Source organism: Cyprinus carpio, chromosome A7 (assembly GCF_018340385.1).
Source record: "Cyprinus carpio isolate SPL01 chromosome A7, ASM1834038v1, whole genome shotgun sequence".
Lineage (NCBI taxonomy): Eukaryota > Metazoa > Chordata > Actinopteri > Cypriniformes > Cyprinidae > Cyprinus > Cyprinus carpio.
This window is the reverse complement of record NC_056578.1, coordinates 33996782-34018548: the sequence shown is the minus strand read 5'-3', so window position 1 is coordinate 34018548 and position 21767 is coordinate 33996782. Positions and strand designations below refer to the sequence as shown.

The 21767-nt window shown below is 33.8% G+C and overlaps 2 protein-coding genes across 6 annotated transcripts in view; one reads left to right on the top strand and one right to left on the bottom strand.

Annotated features, from left to right (window-relative positions):
* Nucleotides 1-8241: 8241 nt before the first annotated feature.
* The window catches only part of LOC109056419 (aspartyl/asparaginyl beta-hydroxylase-like), a 62310-nt gene continuing 48784 nt past the window's right edge, over nt 8242-21767 (bottom strand). For 4 of the 5 annotated variants that reach the window (XM_042760894.1, XM_042760898.1, XM_042760897.1 and 1 more), the window contains 2 exons: nt 21606-21739; nt 19838-20670 (listed from right to left, as the gene is read on the bottom strand). In XM_042760894.1, coding sequence (XP_042616828.1) covers nt 20520-20670; nt 21606-21739 — 285 coding nt within the window. In that variant the 3' untranslated portion in view covers nt 19838-20519. Of the gene's footprint in view, nt 8447-19837; nt 20671-21605; nt 21740-21767 lie in introns of those variants that run through there. The other variant, XM_042760895.1, reaches the window with a different exon arrangement.
* LOC109113352 (gamma-glutamyl hydrolase-like) lies at nt 9440-17327 on the top strand. Its single transcript, XM_042760900.1, has 9 exons — nt 9440-9634; nt 9736-9844; nt 12669-12719; nt 12792-12876; nt 15182-15320; nt 15578-15684; nt 16394-16484; nt 16593-16727; nt 16881-17327. Exons 1-9 carry the CDS (start codon nt 9535-9537, stop codon nt 17000-17002), a joined length of 939 nt encoding a protein of 312 aa, XP_042616834.1. The 5' UTR covers nt 9440-9534; the 3' UTR covers nt 17003-17327.

Below are 21767 nucleotides of genomic sequence, written 5' to 3'. Positions count from 1 at the left end.
CTAAAGATTGGCTGAGCCACGTGACCTGTTGTTTGTGTTTATTTATGAAAGAAAAGAAAAGAAAAGAAAAGAAAAGAAAAGAAAAGAAAAGAAAAGAAAAGAAAAGAAAAGAAAAGAAAAGAAAAGAAAAAAACCTTGAAGTATATGTAGTAAGCTTTTTTATTTTTTTTTATTTTTTTTTTATATGAAAGCAATAATTCCTGTGATGGTTACTGTGATTTCAACACAGCTTTGGTTTGTTTTTTAAACGCCCTAGCTAGAGGTTCTAAAATTCCTGTAAACTACGGCTTCTTCTGCTATAGCTATATAAAATATATATATATAATTTTTTTTTTCTATTTCCTTCCACTATAGAAAAATTAAGGCAAACGAAATAGCAGTAGGCTACTATTTAAATGTACTACTTCACAAGCATTAAAAAGGGATCTCCAAACCCTCCTTCTGGAGAGCTGTACTGTCCAGCAGATTTCAGCTCCAACCCCAATCAAACACACCTGAACCAGCTAATGAAGGTGATGGCTACTCGATAATTGAGACGGGTGTGTTGGAGCAGGGTTTTAACTGAAGTCTGCAGGACGGTAGCTCTCCAGGGGCAGGGTTGAAGATTCCTGTTCTATAGAGTATGAACACAGGTGCCCATCGGATACTATGAATGAAATTCTGACGTACAACATCCGCCATGCTGTTACTGTCACCTGACCTACCTGCGTCAGTTGCTTCACTGCACTGCCATTTATAAATTCTCTCCCAAGGACACTTCGGAGTGAAAATAATCATGGCCGCCATTTTGACGGGTCATCCCAAACCAAAGTGCTCAAAACAGGCCACTTCAAAGGGCCCTTTAGAATGAAGGATTTTGAAGGGTACAACCGATGGACACTTCAGGCCCCCATGAACCACTGTACAGGGAAGTTGTTTGGCACAGAATTGGTACAACAGGAGCCTCGTAGTTCAACTTCAACTATAAATGTATGTATAGTATTTTTCTGTACTGTAATATTTATATGAGTAAGATTTGGTGCATTATGATGGTCAAAACGATATTGTACTACAACAAAAATACTTTACAGCTACCTTTATCAGTCCATTCAAATGTTTAAAATACATAGACACAATATACATTACAAATACATATTACATTACATATACAAATATACATTATATTTAATGTATAATACATTTGGGGGTCAACCAGCGTACAAAATGTGCAACAAAGTCGCCTCCTTGATCATCTCGTTAAGATGATGCAGAAGTGCGTTCCAAAAAAAGAGTTTGGACCCCTACACCCTTCACCCCTTCGAAGCTCTCACTCTGGTGGATAAACCCTGTGAAGGGATTAGGGCATAGGGATGGGCCCTTCTGAATGGAACGCAGGGATTACCCCAAGTGCACAGTCACGATGCCACACTAAAACCAAACTTATTTCCAGTGCTTGGGTAGATTACTGACTACAAAGTACATGAAGGAAATAGGTAATGTATTTTGACTACTTTTTGACTAGTTTTAGATTACTTTTATACATGACTCATTAAAAACATATTCCATTCTTTGTTGTCAACTTCATAAAGCACATTAAACATTACATTACACCAAGGTTTCCATGGGGTTTATTACAGTGGCCGAGAGAGCTCAACGCACTGCAACTTCAGAAAACATATGCAAATAGAAAAAGCCCCAGCAAATCAAGAAAACATCTTCATCAATTTGACAACACACGTGCTGCAAATGCTCACAACTCAAATTGACTAACTCATAAAATAAAAAATCAAAATAAACACTTGAAGAGTAAAAATAAAAATACTTCATTGTTATCATTAATGAACTGCAAACGTGAATGTGTAGAAATATTAATGAAATGTTACTTAAAATCTTGGGGGGGGGGAGGGGGGTCGAAGGGGATTGGCTGACAAAAAAGTTCGGTAATTCATTCTGTTTGGTGTTTGTGATTGCACGGTAAATATGCATTTTAATCCTTACAAAATCCTTACAAAGACACATAATATATGGTTAAGTGATAATAAAAATAATAAAAATTAAAATGTGTTTGCCAGGAGTTGATTAGAAATGCAATATTGGAGGGGGGAAAAAGACTCTGAATGACATCATCAGCACAAGATGACAGTGGCTGTACATGGGATATTTTGGCTTCACTTTTCTACAGTGAAAGGAAGTGGAGATGCATCGTCCATCTTTTTTCACAGACTCCGGTCATTCCTTACAATGCCCCTTAGCTGTTCTAAATTCACTGTAAACCACGGCTTCATGGGGTTTATTGCTTTAATAATGTAATTACAATTCCATCATTTTGGACTTCTTAATCAAGCACTGGTTATTTCAGTGTATTTTGTAGAAATGGTATCTGCATAACTGTCAGATGATACAGCAGTGTTCAGAGTTAAGCAGTGTAAGTTCAGTCTATACATTGCCCAAGTCCTGTGTGCTTCTTCTTTAGAACTTCTATTTCCAAGTTCCATCATACAAGACACCACCCCCAAGATGCTCTTTGCAGTAACAGTTTTATTGACAGCCAGCTGGGAGCACTCAGTCATAACCAAGAGACTCCCAAACAAAAAGATACACATCTGTATTTTGTGGTTAGGTTTATAAAAAAATGTTACATAAGTTTTCTTTACTACTGATCTGGCGATTGGTCATAATGATGTAATCTAAACTAATCACACTAGTGTTAATTCTACTGTGTTAAGCATTTTCATGAGTTAAGACTATCTGATCACATGGAATGCATTTACATAGCATTCAAAAGGTACATGGGGTGGCAAATTAACTTGATTGGACATCTGGAATGAGGCACACCATCTGGACATCTGGAATGACGCACACTTGTCTATGTCTAATTTTTAAATATGAAGGAATATGAATTTGTTTTGATTTGCATTTAATTTTCACAGGAGTTTTATTCATATTTTATATTACATATTGCATTGTGGGGGCAAGAACCAAAAGCTGCAAGAGGCAGGGGTCGGACCAGTTTGTTAAGCGTTCCAGATCCACAGGTCGCTTTCTGAACACCAAACTTTGAATGCAAGCTCCCTCATGGATTTAGACTGTTGAACAACCATTGTTGTTAGCTGGTGCATTATATGGTTACAACTTTGTAAGAAACAATCACTGAAGTCTGATCCTGGAAGAAAGGCATGAAATTAGATCTGAATAGGTTAATAAAATTGAAGGGATGGATGAAAACAGGATGTCAATATGTGGGATTTTAATGCGTACAGGGATGGAGTTATGGGGAGGAACAAGAACAAACCAACCTGTTGATTTTGTATGATTTTTAGGGTATAAAAAAGCAAGCCTGAAGGTCAACCCCTTAACATAACCATCACTGCAGTTTCAAATGATTGTTTAAATATATTTGTGAGACAGAAATGGATATAACAAGTAAGCGCGTGTGTGAGTATGTCCCAGCAGGGTTGCACACTTTCAGTGCTGGGTTGCATCAGGAAGGCCCTTGGCAAAAAAACCTGTGCCAAATGGCTGTGCGGATAATTCCGCTGAGAAGAGCCTTAATGTCGGGTATACACTAGACAATTTTAGCCCTGAGTTTTACTTGCCGTCAGTTTTTTGGAGATTGCAGACCAAAGCTCGAAATCTGGGGCTAATCTTGTTCACATGAGTGACGAACACATAGAGTGAATTACCAAACAGAGAAGTGTCAATGCCAAAGAAATATTTAGCTAAAAAAATATTTAAATATAGAAAGATACAGGGCAAGGGAAATTTATGGGGGAGGACTTCTGTTTTTCTTTTTTGCTGCAAATCAAGCTTTTTGTGGAACATAATTTTTATTTGGAGGAATTCCAGGCTGGCGCCAGAATTCTGCCCATATGTGATATTACGTGATTTCACGTATCACTTCTCGTGCATGCGCTTTGTAAACGAGACCTATAGAGTTGTCTGGGATTCTTTCTAGTGAAATATTGTTTGTAGTGTGACCCCTAGTAGCTGAATCGTTGTGTAATGTGCAGACCAAAGCAGCTAGAAGATACACATGTAGTATGAAAAGAACAACGATCCGACAACTTTGAAAATTGTGGTGATGTATACCCAGCATCATGGGAGCAGCCAAAGGAGAGAAAGAGATAAATGGATAAAATAGACTTAAATGATGACAATGAGGAGATATAAAGTTTTAACCAGTGTTGCTAGAATAGAAGAATGTAGAAACACATAGTCCCTTTGTGGAGTGTGGACAGATGAATGTGGAAAATTACATAAAAAAGAAAAAAGCTTGAAGAAATGAAAAATGTAATTAAATATTTGATATATTTGCTGAAATATGGAGTTGTAGGAGACAGTTTTGTACTGTATATGTAAATGAATGTATATGATGCAAAACATATCATCCAATTGACTTTGCCGACAAATAAACAGGGATACATGGTGCAGGTAACATGGAGAAAAAGTATGCACAGATCATTTACATATATAGTGTTATAACTATACAAATTTGGTTGAAAATTAGTCACATTCTCTTTTAAAATCCCAGTTAATGACTATAATAGAAGATAGGTGATGACAATGAATTGACAGAAACTATAATGAACAGGAGATGTAACAGACACAACAAACTAAACATCCAGAATGACTTCAAAATAAAAAGTGCTATGTCAGTCGTTTTAAAGCAAAAACGACACCCCCCCCCCCCCCCCCCCCCCCCCCCAAAAAAATAAGTTTATTCATTGTTTGTTCTTTTTCGTTAGTGCCATTAGCTATGTAATATATTAGCTGAATGCACAAAATTGAGTGCAAATAAAAACAGTGATGAGAATTTAAATACAATTAATATTTTTGTGGCTTTTTTTTTTTTTTTTTTTTTATTTTTTTTTATTTCCAATGTTGTGTTTATATAAAAATTTTTTTATATATTAATTGTGATTAATGTTTAGTGATGTTCTTACCAGGTGGTGGATAAGTTGTATTTACAATATGTCATTATATGAAACATTAAGTAGGAATTAGGACTGTCAGTGAATTTTTTTTAATCTTAATAATTACATGCTTTTCTCATTAATCTAATTAGTCACAAATAATTATCAATATTTGCTGAGAAAAAAAAAACTCTAAATGCCCCAAATAAACATTTAAAAGATTAATTTTCCTTTTAGACAGTGATGTTGAATAGACAACACAAATAAGTTGGCCTTTAGAAATGTTAATGTTTTAATTATATGACTCTCCTCATTAATTCAACACATTCTTGTTTTCTGTCTGGAATATATTTCTAGCCTCTCCATCACATCTTGCTCTTCAAAGGGAAAATTCTCTGACCATTTACTGAACCTCTGTCATCCCAGATGTTTATGACTTTCATTCTTCACATTAACACAAGCAAAGATTTTTAATCCATATAATGCAAGGGGACAGGACCACTTCAGAAACCACACAAGAAACCACACAAAGTGAACATGACGGTCATGGTATTTGTATTTTTCTTACATATGCCTATCCTTTCACTTAAGAAGACAGTGATTCCTTAACAGGGGTTGCATGAGTTACTGTCATATTCACTTTGTGTATAGTTTTTAAAGTGTAATTTTTGGATGTCCCATACACTTGCATTATATAAAGAGAAATTTTTTTTTTTTTCTAAAACTCTTAGTTTGTGTTCATCTAATAAATGAAAGTCATATAGGATGGCATGACGGTAGAAAGGATGGAGTTTACTTTTAATCCCTTTCCCTGTATTTTTTCTATTATTGTTCTCTCCCTTTAACCATTCTTCTGTATGTCTGTCAGAAAAAAAAGTACTTCTACTTTTTTAATACTCGAGTACAATTTAAAGTTGTACTTTTTACTTTTACTCAAGTACCTGTATGTTTTTGACCAGATACTTGTACTTTCACTTGAGTAAAATTTTTGAGTACTTTTTACACCTCTGTCTGTTTGTAAAGTGTCAGATGCATATTGCACACAAAACTGGAAACAAGTATTAGTTCTAAGCTAGGTATAGATGGAAAACATCTGCAGTAACAAGATATGGGAGACTGTAGCAAACATATTTTTGCATCTCAAAAAGAATATTAGAATATCATAGAAAAGGTCTTTATTTTTGTAATTTAATTTAAAAAAGCAAACTTCTAGATTCATTGCACACAAACTGAAATATTTCAAGAGTTTTTTTTTTATTATTATTTATTCTGATGGCTATGACTTACAGCTTAGGAAAATTAAAAATTCAGTATCTCAAAAAATAAGAATATTCAATTTTGAGCTTGATTAGTTTGATTAATTTTGAGTATAAATACTGGGTACCTCCTGGGCTAGTTTAGAACATGCATCCACAATTATGGGAAAGACCAGAAGATGATCCTCGACACCCTCCACAAGGAGGGTAAGTCACAGAAGGTCATTGCTGAAAGGGCTGGCTGTTCACAGAGTGCTGTATTGAATTATAGTAATAGAAAGTTGACTGGAAGGAAAAAGTGTGGTAGGAAAAGGTGCACAAGCAACAGGGATGACCACAGCCTTGGGAAGATTGTCAGGAAAAGCCGATTCAAGAACTTAAAGAAGAGTGGACTGAAGCCAGAGTCAGCGCATCAAGAGTCACCACGCTCAGACGTCTTCAGAAAAATGGGCTACAGCTGTCACATTCCTAGAACCAAGCCACTCCTGAACCAGAAAAAAACGCAAAAAGCATCTCACCTGGGCTAAGGAGAAAAATAACTGGACTGTTGCTCAGTGGTCCACAGTCCTCTTTTCAGATTAAAGTAAATTTTGCATTTCATTTGGAAATCAAGGTCTGGAGTCTGGAGGAAGACTGGAAGGGCACAAAATCCAAAGTCCAGTGTGAAGTTTCTGAAGTCAGTGATGATTTCTTCATGTATTCTTCAGGCTGATCACCTTCATGCCATGCCGCATTGAAGCAGTAATTTGCGCAAAAGGAGCCCCAACCAAGTATTGAGTGCATAATTAAACCAACTTTGGAGATCATGAACAATTTGTAAATCTTTTTTAATTGATCTTTGAGAAAATATTCTAATTTTTTGAGATACTGAATTTTTAATTTTCCAAATTTTCCTGTAAGCCATAAATTAAATTGATATTTAATTTAAAGAGTACATTTATCAACACCAGTTCAGCATGAACCAACAAAAATTATGAATGCTCATGATGTTTTCAGCACATAAAAGAAAGATTATCCTTCTGTAAGCATCCAGGGTCAAAACATTTTGAACAAATATGCAAGTCTTAGTAGGCATTCAACACACTGCATTTAAATATTTAAGAGCCATCATTAACCATGCACAATTACTTAACTAATCACATGCTCCCCCGTTGAACCTGAATCAAGCATTGTAATACAACTAATCAGCTGTAGATTAGGCCCCTATAATCCAATCATTTATTGGAAATCATATGCCAATTTTTTTATTTTTTATCAAACACACAATGACACACATACACTACTGGCCAAATGTTTGGGATCAGAACAATTTTTTTTTATGTTTTTTAAAGGAGATTCTTATGCTCATCAAGGCTGCATTTATTTGATCAAAAATACAGGAAAAATTTTAATATTGTGAAATATTATTATGATGTAAAATAACATTATTCTATTTTAATATACATCAAAATCTAATTTATTCCTGTGATACAAAGTTGAATTTTCAGCATCATTACTCCAGTCTTCAGTGTCACATGATCCTTCACATATAATTCTAATATGCTGATTTATTTTCAGTGCTGGAAACTGTTGTGCTGCTTAATATTTTTTTTGGAACCTGTGATACTTTTTTTCAGGATTATTTGATGAATAAAAAGTTAAAAAGAAGAGCATTAACTTAAAATAGAAATCTTTTCTAACAATATACTCTACAGTTCAAAGCTTTGTGGTCAGTAAACTTTAATTCTTTCTTTTTTGAAAGAAATTAAAACTTTTATTCAGCAATGATGTGTTAAATTGATAAGAAGTGATAGCAAAGATGTATATTGTTAGAAAATATTTATATTTTGAATAAATGCTGTTCTTTTTAACTTTTTATTCATCAAAGAATTCTGAAAAAAGTATTGCAGTTTCCAAAAAAATATTTGGCAGCACAACTGTTGCCAACACTGATCATTTTAATAATAAATCATCATATTAGAATGATTTCTGAAGGATCATGTGACACTTTATACTGGAGTAATGGCTGATGGAAATTTTGCTTTACATCACAGAAAAAGGATATTTAAAGGATATTAAAATTTAAAAAAGCAAATTAACATTATATTCTTAAATAAGATCCATTCCCTATTCTTGCAATATTCACGTTTTCATGTCGCTGAGTAATATTTGCATGTACCTAAGTATGAAGAGAACACATAATATGCTAGTAGACAGCAGTCCTTGTAAGTGAGAAGTCTGGTGTGGAGGGTGGATCTGGAGCTGAATTCTGTCCAGGTTGTCAGAACATCTTTTGATTATCTGTCTTCACGAGCAGCCCTGAAATACAATTCAAACATTAACAATGGTTGTTATAAATGTAAAGTGAAGCTTTTACATTTACAATGCTCATTTTGACCTTTGTGGTTAAGTGTGCAGAAAATTCTGCCAGACTGAAATTTAGTCTTTGGTGAACAGTTTTCAAGAGTGCAAATAAGATTTTAAGTTTTAAACACCTTTCAGGCGTGTTTCCACAAGCAACAAAGCCTACCTGAACAAACACTTAACTACATTTGAAGTTTAGAAAATATTTTATACATATCAAATATATATATATATATATATATATATATATATATATATATATATATATATATATATATATATATATATATATATATATATATATATAAATATAAATAAATATATATATATATATAATTTATAATTTTACCTCAGACTGTAACCCAGACTGTTTCACATGCTATTTAACTTACAGGAAATTATAAAATGGGAACTTAACTTTACAATACAAAACGTTATAAATCTATAGTTACATTTGATGTTAGATTGGCAAACTGACGAAAAAATTACTTATAATTCCCAACTTCAACGTCCGTCTGGCATGGCAGATAATGACCATTACAGACTGTTACACTTTGAATTGAGGAACAGTCACAGTGCTTGGTTCTGTCTTACCATTATTAATTTTATTTCAAAGCACTTTTTTATTATCATCTTGATCGTCTTGTTTTGAATTATGTTGCACCCCTCTGGTTGTAGTGTCCTCAATGCAGTGTTAAACGAGATGGCCTAGTAAGACATACGGGACTCAAAAAATATTTGATATTTATTTGATTTTTTTATTTATATATATATATATCTGGTAAACTTTTGAATGTTTGAGGTTTTACTCACTAGTCAGATGGTTCATAGTGCCTTGGAGATGTTCTTTGACAAGAGGTATATACATATATATGTAGGCTATGTATTAGGTAATTCCATGAAAGGACTGTAGGTGTCACTCAAATGACCATTGGCGTCACACATGACGTCATAAACGAGGAAAATTGCTTGAACAGTCAAATGAGGAAGCACCTTTCTTTTACTGTCTATGGGAAGCACAACATTTCCAATCGAAAGAAAACATGATTCGCATCTACCTTGCCTGCCTTTTTACATTTTCAAATGCCGTGTTTTCTAACCATATCGGAACACCAATAAAAACGAATGACAGACCAATAATCGGTGAGTTGCAAAGCTCTATTAAATAGAGTGCATGCTAGTTTCAAGCCAATGTATTATCATTACATATTCCATGAAGTAAACCATGTCTAAATCTTGTCTAGGTGTTCTTGCCCAGGAAGTGTATAAACCGACACCTCATAGAAACTCATATATCGCGGCGTCCTACGTTAAGTTTCTGGAATCTGCTGGCGCTCGTGTGGTGCCTCTGATGTAAGAAAAAACACTATATAGAGAAACTTCCTTCACTGTAAACACGCAGGGTTTGTTGATTAAAATGAGGAACAGTGTTGTTTCAACTTGTCCACTTGCAGCATAAACATCAACTTAGTACACAATTACTTAGGCTACTAGCGTTGCCTAATCCATACTGCGCAGTATAGAGACTACAATTTTGTGGAAGCAATACGCAACATAAATCATAGGCTAATTGTCATTCATAAATAGTCTTTTTTTGTACAGAAAATGTATTGCAATAGTATTATTTCATTATACAACTGTTTTTTTTGCTTGGAAAGTAAAATACAACTTAATTGGCTACAACTTAGCCATGTCTTAGAAGTAAATACAATGACAAACAGACAAACAAACATGAGAAACTTCTATTTTACTGTGAATTGTAATATATATAGATGTATATATAGTGTATATATATGTATATATAGTGTGTGTATATATATCTCAGTGGTGTGCGGTGGTGTTTTAAAATGAGGCAGTTTATATATAAATATATATTTATATATAAATATTCCATAAAAAAGAGAACAAATATAATTCTATTTTGTATTTTATTATTTTTTATTTTATTTAATATATACCAATTATACATTTCATAGTGTTTTTATGCATTTATGCATTATATTTATTCCAAAATAATAACTAAAGGCAGTAACAATTTTAACAATATTCTGGAAACAGTTTACAATAAGGTTTCATAAGTTAACATTAGTTAATTACTTTAGTTAACATGATCTAAGAATAAACAATAGCCTACTTCTACAGCATTTATTAATCTTAGTTAATATTAATTTCAGCATTTACTGATGCATTATTAAAATCAAAAAGTTGTGTTTGTTTACATTATTATGCACTGTTAACTAACATTAACTAACAATGAACAACTGTATTTCTGTTAACTAATGTAAATCAAAGAATAATCGGTCTGCGCAGCAAAGAGCCGAACACAATTGACTGGTGATGAACATGATGCAGTGTAACAATTCACGGTGTGATGAAGCTTATTGAATGCGGTTATATGCCACCAAAATTCAAGATGTTGGGGAAAAACGGCCCAGTTTGAGTGTATGTGTCATTTTTGTCCCAAATAGCACAAGTGCAAATGTGATAATGATTTTATACAACAGTTTAATAAATAAGATCTTAATATTGTGTTATATTTTAGACACAATATTGTCTTTTTTCTTCTCAGTTTTGTCAACGTATATATTATGTTACCTATTAAATTAAGCCACGGCAGAACTGTTATGCATCTCTGAGCAACACAATTTCTGAATGAATCGGATGAACCAATGATTCACTGGTCCATTTACTTCCTTCCTGAATGAATCAGCCATTTGAATGAATCCAATGAATGAATGACTTAATGATTTGTTTATTAAGGCATTACTGCCATCTACTTGCAGTTTTAGACTATCTAGTTATTTAGAGTATAATTTCATTTAAAAGTAATTTCATATTTATTACGTATTAATACAAAAATCTGAAAATAAAAATGAAAAATCCATATTAATAAAAAAACTAATTAAAGGGATTTTTCCCTCAAAAAAATTAAAAATAAAAAATATTTTGAAAGCTAGTTTTTGTAATATATATTTAATGCTCTACTCATGTAACACAATAATGGCTTTAAATGATCGTTTGTCGGTAATTTCTCAACCAAATTTGATGTGCAATTAATATGTGATTAATTAGATTAATTTAATCATCCCATTGTGTAATTAATTAGATTATTATTTTTTTTAATGATTGACAGCCTTAACATTTCATAAATAGTATGTTACATTGTTGTCACATATCATCTCATGTTTAATTTAGAGGTGGTGTCCATTTATTATCACAGAAATAATCAGTGTTGGGGAGTAAGTAGTTACATGTAACTAAATTATGTAATTTAATTACAAAATAAATGTAACTGTAATCTGTTACAGTTACTGAGAAAAAATGTGTAATTAAATTAGTTACTTGTGAAAATGTTAATGATTACAAAGTGGGTTACATCTGAATTTTTCACACACATACAGATTTAAAATATGAGACACCAATGTTTCAGGACTCGAGGAAACAGAATAGGACACATGATTATGCAATAAGTTTTATTCCCTATTTTGGTTTGTATGATTTTTGTTCGTTTGTTTGTTTGTTTAAGATTAACAGTTTTTTTTTCCCCAAGGCATTGTTAGATGCCAGTGTTTCCTGTCATAACTATGCAAAGACTTGATTTCAAAAACAGTATCATAACTATTAATCTATATCTTATGATTTTAAATCTGTATTTAACCTCAAACAGATCTCAAAGTAAAAAAAAGGCACTAAAGTCCGATTTTGAGGTGGCTGTGGCTCAATTCAAGTGAAGAAGGATTCTGAAAGTCTGACAGTAATCAGTGTTGAGTACAACTGTAAGGTTAATCCTGCTTCTATAAATGTCTGAAAATGATTAACAGTTGAAAATTTTTGAAAAGTAATCAAATGTAATCAGTTACATTACTTTTCATGAAATAGTTACACTACATATTACATTTTAAATAGGGTAACTTGTCATCTGTAACCTATTACATTTTCAATGTAACCTTTCCAACACTGGAAATAATGATATTTCTAGTTCCATGGAGTGTGTTACATTTACAATGTGGCATACTCTCTTACAGTATATAGTGTGCCCAGACTGTTTGCTACATAAAATTGTAGTAAGCTAATCTGAACATGCCGTACAGTTACTGTCACTGTCACTAACATGTCGGTAACTGACTCTGTAGGCACGCTCATCACTAAAGCAACTTATTTTTAAAAATGTCTTTAGGATAAACAAGTCAGATGATGAGTACAGAAGGCTCTTCAGATCCATAAATGGGTAAGTAAAGTCTTTTATAATTATGGCAGTGATTACAATAAGGGATTTGTGACACCTTTTCTCTAAATCTAGAGTCCTTTTTCCTGGAGGTGGAGTCAGTATTAAATCATCCGGCTATTCCAAAGCAGCTGGAATTTTCTACAGACTTGCTCTTGAGGTTTGTGTACTAATGGTCCATTTGGTAAAAATATTTAGCATAACAATCAATCCAAAGTACATTTTTTAAACATTAAGCAGCACCTTTAAACATTGATAGTAATGCAATTTAAAAGGGTCATGAAACTCTGTTTCAGCACTGGTTAGTTCTCCATACAGTTTTAAAAAAATGCTAAAAAAGTGGTCGTGGTGCACTGCAGAGTGGAGGAGTAAGTGGGTAGACACAGTACAGACAGCTTCGGTTTCAGACAGTTTCATTTCACTCCCATCGAGTTAAAAACACAAATAAATCCACAGCCATTTGCACTATGAATCGAAAACATATATATGAACAAGCTGTTGCACCTCTGATAATTTTAGGCTTATTCTGTGGCATTTATACAAGTCTTTTGACGGGTTGTGTCACGGAGCTGTAAAAACGGTTACACTCACTAAGTGAATGAATCGTGTTTGTGCCGAACTCTTATTACAAAGCAAAAACAAACACTCTCTTTCGATCCAGGAATGTTTCTCTTACTTATTGTACGCGGTCTCGCAGTCTGAAGCGTATGTCATAGCAAATCAACACATGCTGTTGTGAATAATTAAAGGGGTCATATGATACAATTTCAAGTTTTCCTTTCTCTTTGGAATGTTACAAGCTTTTGGTGCATATAGAAGATATGTGAAGTTGCAAAGACTAAAGTCTCAAACCCAAAGAGATATTCTTTATAAAAGTTAAGACTCGTCCACGCCCTCCTAAAACGGCTCATTTAAACACCCACATGTCTACGTCACGATGTGGGAAGATTTGCATAACGCCGACCAAATGTTCAGGCAAAGAAAGGAGGCGTAACTTTGATTCTCGCTGTTGCCGCCGGCGCCATGTTGTGGAGACGCTGTTTCGTTGTGAAAGCGAAAATACTTTGTTTGGCCTTCCAAAAGAGGACACAACTAGAAATCAGTGGTTAAGTTGTATTTACAACACTGTTTCAGAACAGTTCAACCCAAATATTCAGATTTGTGCAGCACATTTTATGGAGGACTGTTTCCTGATCCTGGGAGAGAAGAGTACGTTTTCATATGTAAAGGATTTGCCACTGATAATTCAAATGCGAGTTTTGAGTAGTGTAGAGTAGCGCTTGTTGTTTGTCGTTTCTCCGATCACAAATGCAGACATGGTTTTATGTTTACGTGGCGGGATGCAATGCAACGAGTAAAAAGACAGTATAAGTCATTACAATCAGTAATTCTGTCCCCACTGGATACAACAAAAAGCCGCAGCACACACCACATAGAACAATGCTGCACATTTCAAGGCACTTCAGTGGACCTTAATGTTACCGGTTTTGTCAATGTTAAAAATCTTTTTAATATATCAATAAGAAAGTACAACAGGCTTTTACTCAAGTCTTTATCACTTTATTAAAATTAAGCAAAACAAAACAACAAATGTTTACTTTCACAAGCCGTCTCGTATAGGCTTGTAGTAAGCTGTCTCTTGCTCAGTTAGGTAACAAAAAATGTCGGGAAACGACACCTCTGGCCATTCCATTGGGTCATTTGTCCAGTCACCGATACCGTACGGACAGTCCGACCCAATACAGCTCAGTTTTTATGCATATGTTGCTCTGTCGAGCGGAAGAAATTATTTTATACAGGCCATTGTGAGTCAACACCATGCTTTTCCAATGAGGGGGAAAGGACTCTTTTCCTCCATGCCGACTCCGCCCACACAGCTATGACGCGACACCAATCAAGCCTATGTCGGTACGCAAACGCAAACTCTGAACTAATTTACACAGCTCATTTCTTATTTTGGTCGCACATGTGGACCACTTATGTGTACCCCTGACTATAGTCCATTGTCACATCACAAATTGTGACGTCAACACGATGTAGATTTTAAACCCGGAAGATGAAAATACTGCAAAAAAAGCTTAAAATTAACCAGTTTTCTCCAACAGTTAGAACTATCGAATGCTAACATTGTCTTCTATGATGTGCAACACAAACATCTCTGCTAAAATCTCAGAAAAAGTAGTCTGGGGTTTCATGACCCTTTAAATGAAGCTGCAGAGGTCAGACTGTGGGTTTACAGTCAATTTTGTGATTTTTGTTAGAGCTATTAAAGAGGTCTGGCAAAACTTTAACCCCTGAGCAATGAAAAAAATCATGAGTCATAATGATCTTCATTTTACACACATATACTGCATTTTGTTGTTTGGTGCTCCTTTTATTCAGTACAATTTGTTGGTGTAATTTAATTTTCCAACCAATTTTTCCAATGAGTAAATGTGTGTGTGTGTGTGTTTGTGTGTTAACAGGCCAATTCAAATGGTGATTATTTCCCTATATGGGGAACCTGTTTAGGATTTGAACTGCTCACATTTCTAACAAGTGGAAAGTTGTTGTTGTCCCGCACCAACACAAGTGGTATTGCCTTGCCACTGAACTTCACAGATGGTAAAGCCATGTTTTCATAACATTTAACTAAAAAAAATCATATATATTTACATAATGGTTAATGCAAGTACAATGTCAGCTTACCTCCAGGAATTGGTTTTATTTTATTTTTTTCACAAAAATTGACTATTAACTTGGTACTCAGTGATGTAATGTAATTATCATGGTACCACTGCAGTGCGGCTAGTATAAATTTATCAAATAATTGTCGTAGTCATCATAAATGTATAAATATTAATTTACCCAATGCTGTTTAGATGTTAGAGACAGTAGACTGTTCAAAGACTTCCCTGTAGACCTTATGAAATCACTGGAAACGGAACCAATCACAGAGAACTCTCATCGATGGAGTATTACTACAAAGGTAGTGTGTCAAATATTACTATAACCATTCAACAACTATTTCTTTTTCTTAATTGTTGTTTTCATTACTACTGTGATACTACTAGTTTCCTTTAAAATATCTAGCTATGAAAATAGCCATAGATGCTGGGATGGCAATAAAAATAAACAAGTGGTATCGGCAACAAAATGTATAAACTAGTGATTAAATTAACAATATAAAAAAAATGATTAACAAAGTAGTGTTACATTTTTTAAACTTTTAATAATTATTTTCAAATAATGAACTTTTCTGCATTGTGTGCTTTACTGGTAACCAGTTGTACACAACAGGAAAATACACATTTATATCTTAGAAAACAGTGTCTAATACATGTATTGATTGTTTGGAATGTATTCACTAAATTTAGTAATAGTTTATCACTTTATTAGTATCACCAGACATTATTTATTATACAGTATACACGCTAACGCACAACCTAAACATCATGGCTGTGATAGAAATTTGGTCAAATAGAGGTGTCACTGAAATGTTTTAGTTCTCACAGGAAAATATATTCAAAACTGCAATATTCATATGATGGATGGCAATGTTAATTTTAGAGGGTTATTTTAAAACTGCAATGTAAAAAAAGAAAGAAAAAAAAGAAAGAAAAAATAACATCACAAATGTATATTTTTGTTTTTGCTGGATGAAATAAAATGTGGCATTTCCAAACCTTTAAATCTAGAACTTTACCAAGAGTAAGACCCTGAAAAGTTTCTACAGAGTTTTAAGTACCAACACAGATGGACAAAAGGAGTTTGTGTCCACAATAGAAGGTGAGTGATGATAATCAGATGGGTTGATAGAGAAAGCATATAGACTGTGCTTTTCACCTCTCTCTATTGAGTAACATTGCCATTTACTGTTTCTATGCATATCCACAGCATATAATTTCCCAATCTATGCTACTCAATGGCATCCAGAGAAAAATGCTTTTGAGTGGACCCGGCCCTATATTCCCCACATGCCTTCAGCCATTAAGACCACATTCTACATGGCTTACTTTTTTGTGAATGAAGGTATGGTTAATAATACTACTACTGAACAACATACAATGTGTTTTTACTAGCTGTTACTTAAATTTGATTCCTTTATTCCAATCGATTATCAAATTGAGAAGTTAGACCTTCACAGACTAACTTTTTTCCTTATTTATTTTGTTGCTTTTACAGCGAGGAAAAGTTTTCATAGCTTTCCTAGTACAGAGGAAGAGGAGAAAGCTTTGATCTATAACTACAAACCTCAATACACTGGAAGCAAAAGTGCATTTGAACAGAAATATTTTTTTGATTAGGATAATTCTTTAAATGTACTTGTGTTTTTATTAGCGTTTTTTATTTTCTAATTTTTTTTTATAAATTATTATTATATATCTTTTTAGACGTATCAAAATTGAATATTTCCCAAACAATACAAAGAACAAACATTTTGGCATGATGAAATTATGTAAACAAACATGTATACAAAAATCATGTAGAATTTGTAGTGTTAATTAGACTTGTGCCGGTATTCGGTAATAAATATATCGCGGTAATGAATATGTACGGTATTGTTATCGTGGGCACTTCTAAATACCGTGAATAATTATATATTACAAATTATTCAGAATTTGGAATGCATTTTAAGAATATTTTTCCCATCAACTGCTCAAAATGCACAACACTGCTGTATGCTGCTTGAAAGAAGCATGCGCTCTGATGTAAACAAGCACACATGAGAAGCACATGGGGGAACATGTGAGAGACACGCTGAATGAAAGCACATTCACTCTCTGATAGCAGATGGCGCTAAACTGCAGCCCTTACCCAGTAAACCCCATTAATAAAGCAGCTGCTACTACTTTCTAAACCATTTTAAAATAATTTTAAATAGCCATTCAGATTTGTGGATTTGCTATGGTGTTCATCACGGAGCCAAATACTTTAACATTTAGATTTAATAGGCTATTTATTTTCAAACTTTTTTTTTTTTAATCTGGACTACAACATGTCCTAGATATTGTTTGAAAGTGTTTTGATTCTTTATTGTTCATTCACACTTTACATTAGGGCTTCTTTAGTTAACAAACTGCCAATGAAAAATTCTTCTGAACATTCATTAATCTTAGGTATTCCAATATTTAATAACACATTGTTAAAAATGAAAGTTGCAACTGTGTTATTTAATGAGCTAAGATGAACTAAGACTTGTATTTTTTAACAAAGATTAATAACTTCTATAGCAAATGTAGCTATTGCTCATTGTTTCGCTGTGCATTTATTGAATGAGCACTATGCGATGTCCGAACTGATAACACTATATTTTATGTATTGCACTATATTTTATGTAAAATCATTTTCTATTTTTAAACTGTCTTAAATTCTTTTTAAGTCCATTTTTAAATCATTTTCAAAGTTCTTAAATCGCTTATTTTATTTTTGAGGTTATTTTTCTTCATGATTTTTTTTTTCTTTCTTTCATGTAAAGCACTTTGAATTACCATTGTGTACAAAATGTGCTATATAAATAAACTTGACTTGTGTTAATGCATAATGTTAATGCATTATTTGTTTTTAACTAATGATGTCTTTATTGTAAAGTGATACCTATTGGTCTTTATAGTTCTTTTGCACTTTAATGTGTAAAACTTTTAACTTTATATATTTTTTCTGTATTGCTTTATTGTATTTAAATGTTCAGTTATTTTTGTTATAAGAAAAAAGTTATTTAACCTGTTATACTGTATTATGACCACTTTTTTAAAACTAAATTTTAATACCATGATAATACCGTATACTGTGACAAAAGCATTATCAATTAATCGCAACAGGAAAATTTGATACTGGCATGTCCCTAGTGTTAATAAAATGTGCTAATAAAGTGTGCTCAATGGCATCCAGAGAAAAATGCTTTTGAGTGGACCCGGCCCTATATTCCCCACATGCCTTCAGCCATTAAGACCACATTCTACATGGCTTACTTTTTTGTGAATGAAGGTATGGTTAATAATACTACTACTGAACAACATACAATGTGTTTTTACTAGCTGTTACTTAAATTTGATTCCTTTATTCCAATCGATTACTCAAATTGAGAAGTTAGACCTTCACAGACTAACTTTTTTCCTTATTTATTTTGTTGCTTTTACAGCGAGGAAAAGTTTTCATAGCTTTCCTAGTACAGAGGAGAGGAGAGAAAGCTTTGATCTATAACTACAAACCTCAATACACTGGAAGCAAAAGTGCATTTGAACAGAAATATTTTTTTGATTAGGATAATTCTTTAAATGTACTTGTGTTTTTATTAGCGTTTTTTATTTTCTAATTTTTTTTTATAAATTATTATTATATATCTTTTTATATATCTAGTGTTAATAAAATGTGCTAATAAAGTGTGCTTGCATTGTATCTGAAGAAAACATATCCACATTTCACCAAAAAAATATATAAATAAAGTCACATTTCTTTTGTTTGATGACCTGGACATGTTCTTGGCAAGTCTACCAAGTACACATGACCTTAAAGGGATACTCCACCCCAAAATGAAAATTTTGTAATTAATCACTTACCCCCATGTCGTTCCAAACCCGTACAAGCTCTGTTCATCTTCAGAACACAATTTAAGATATTTTGGACGAAATACTGGAGGCTTGAGACTGTCCCATAGACCGACAAATAAATAACAGTGTGAAGGTCCATAAAAGGTATAAAAGTCGTCGTATGCTCGTCTGTATCATCCGCGCCACAAGGATGTGCGGTTTTATTTCAAATCAAAGCATAATACACGTAGAAACTGTGCATCTTTGTGGCGCGGATGACTCAGAATAGCATACGCAGCATACAGTGATATGGTGAGACATTGAGGAGACTGTTGACAAAGGAATTATTGAATAAAGTCATTATTTTTGTTTTCTTTACTTACAAAAAGTGTTCCCATCGCTTCATATAACCCAGATTGCATGTCTGATGGCAGATGGAGTATTCTGACAATGACTTTCATACTTTTTATGGACCTTGACATTTATTTGGCAGTCTATGGGACAGTCGCAAGCCTCCAGGTTTTCATCCAAAATATCTTGAATTGTGTTCCGAAGACAAACGGAGCTTTTACAGGTTTGGAACGACATGGGGGTAAGTGATTAATGACAACATTTTCATTATGGGATGGAGTATCCCCTTTAATATAATACTTTCCAAGGTTGGAAAAGGCACAAAGGGTTTTTTTTTTTATGGCTGTGCACACATCTCTTATAGCTAACACATCTACTAATTTATGTATTCACCTGGACACACATATACAAAGTAACCCACAAAATACAGTGCGATGTTCAATCATATATCTATAAAAACTGACTGAGGTCTCTTTTTTTCAGTAAGAAAGAGCAAATGCATCTCATTGTACTGTTATTTCACTAAAGGTAACCCTTCAATCTAATTTAAGATTTAAATCTCAAAATGTACGTTCTAATCTTTATTGTTTCTTTAATTTTACTGTTTACTGTTGAGCCCTAAAAACATCCCTCTGAAACATGATTTTAAATCATAATTTGCTTTACCTGAATTAAGATCTTGAATATTAGGTGAACCGTCCTTTTAAAACCCTTGAACTTCTAAATCCATCCTTTATGTTCTTCAAAAATCACACTTATATTATTTACAACTATCAATCATAAGACTTATACATTCACATTGCCTTGTAATCTGCAACACAGGACAGCACAGCACAATAGATATTTGTGATTTAAGAAATCTGTGATTGGCTAAGAACAGTAAATCTGTCACTCCGATTGGCTGTCGACCTACTTTTCAAAACTCAGTTTTTGGACAAATCTTCTATATTGGTGACAGAGTCTGCCTCTGTAATTGGGTGAGTTCTGGGTGCCAGACATCCACAATGAAGATGAGTCTGTAGCTTTCTGCTTCCTGCCAGACTTCATGTTCGAATGAGTCGTCAAATATTAACACTTTTCCTTCTTCCCACTCCCTGAAAGACAATCAACATTCACAGAATAAATATTTAATTAATAAAAGCCATGCCATATATTAATCCCCAATCAATCAATCAATCAATCAATCAATCAATATAAAAATAGGCCAACTAGCCAAGGTTCTTCTACTTGCTTATTTTCATTCACATTTGATGCTTGCCAAGTGTTCATTTAAAACCCTGTAACCAACTAGTTGGAGTGGAAATGGAGGTGTCAATAGTGTTCCCTGAAACATTTTAAAAGCTTTGTAATAATTGCGCCCATGGGCGTGCTGGTCTAAAAAAGAGGTGTGTTCAGGTGCATTGCTATTTTAAGGAGCTGAAAATAGACTGCGCCATAGACCAACTGGATCCTGGTCTAAAGTCTGGCATAATGTTTTTTCTTTGTTATTTAAAGAGCGTGTTAGTATAGACGGGTCCACAACCATGTAAATGCTGCTTATTAAACACAGGGACGCACAGCAGCACACAAACATGCCAAATATTACAAATTAAAGGATTGCAATGCATAAGAATTTTTTGTAGGCTAATTAAATATAAAAATGCCTACATGTCATAATGGATAGTCATCGCATGTATCAGAATTAGGCTATCTATTTGCTCGCACAAGAGCAGCTCCTTTTTTTTCCTCCTCGGAGACGCGGTCTGTCTTTGCGCTTGCCAAATTCCGCCGTGTAAATAGCAAATCCGTCATGGTACGACGGATTGGTTTATTGCACGTTACGCCCAAAAAACACCCATTACTCATTAAGAGAATAGGGACATCCCATTTAGACCATGCGCCCGGGCACGCCAACCATTTTTCTGTCGTTAAAATAGCAAAAGTGGATTTGGACACGCCCTGAGTGCACCTGCGCCGTGCGCTTTACACTTTGTGTTTAGATCGTTAAAATAGGGCCCAATGTGTCTTCTGTTACTATGATTTAACTGACCTTGTTTGGTTTGTACAGCGAATCCTGCATCCCTTAGAAGGGATGACGAGGCCCAGATGCATTCGTAGACGACAGTTGGTGGGACCAGTGTGAGGCCATACATGAGTACCAGCTTGCATTACTGAAAATTTTATCTAAAAGAGGAAGATTTAAATTATTAGG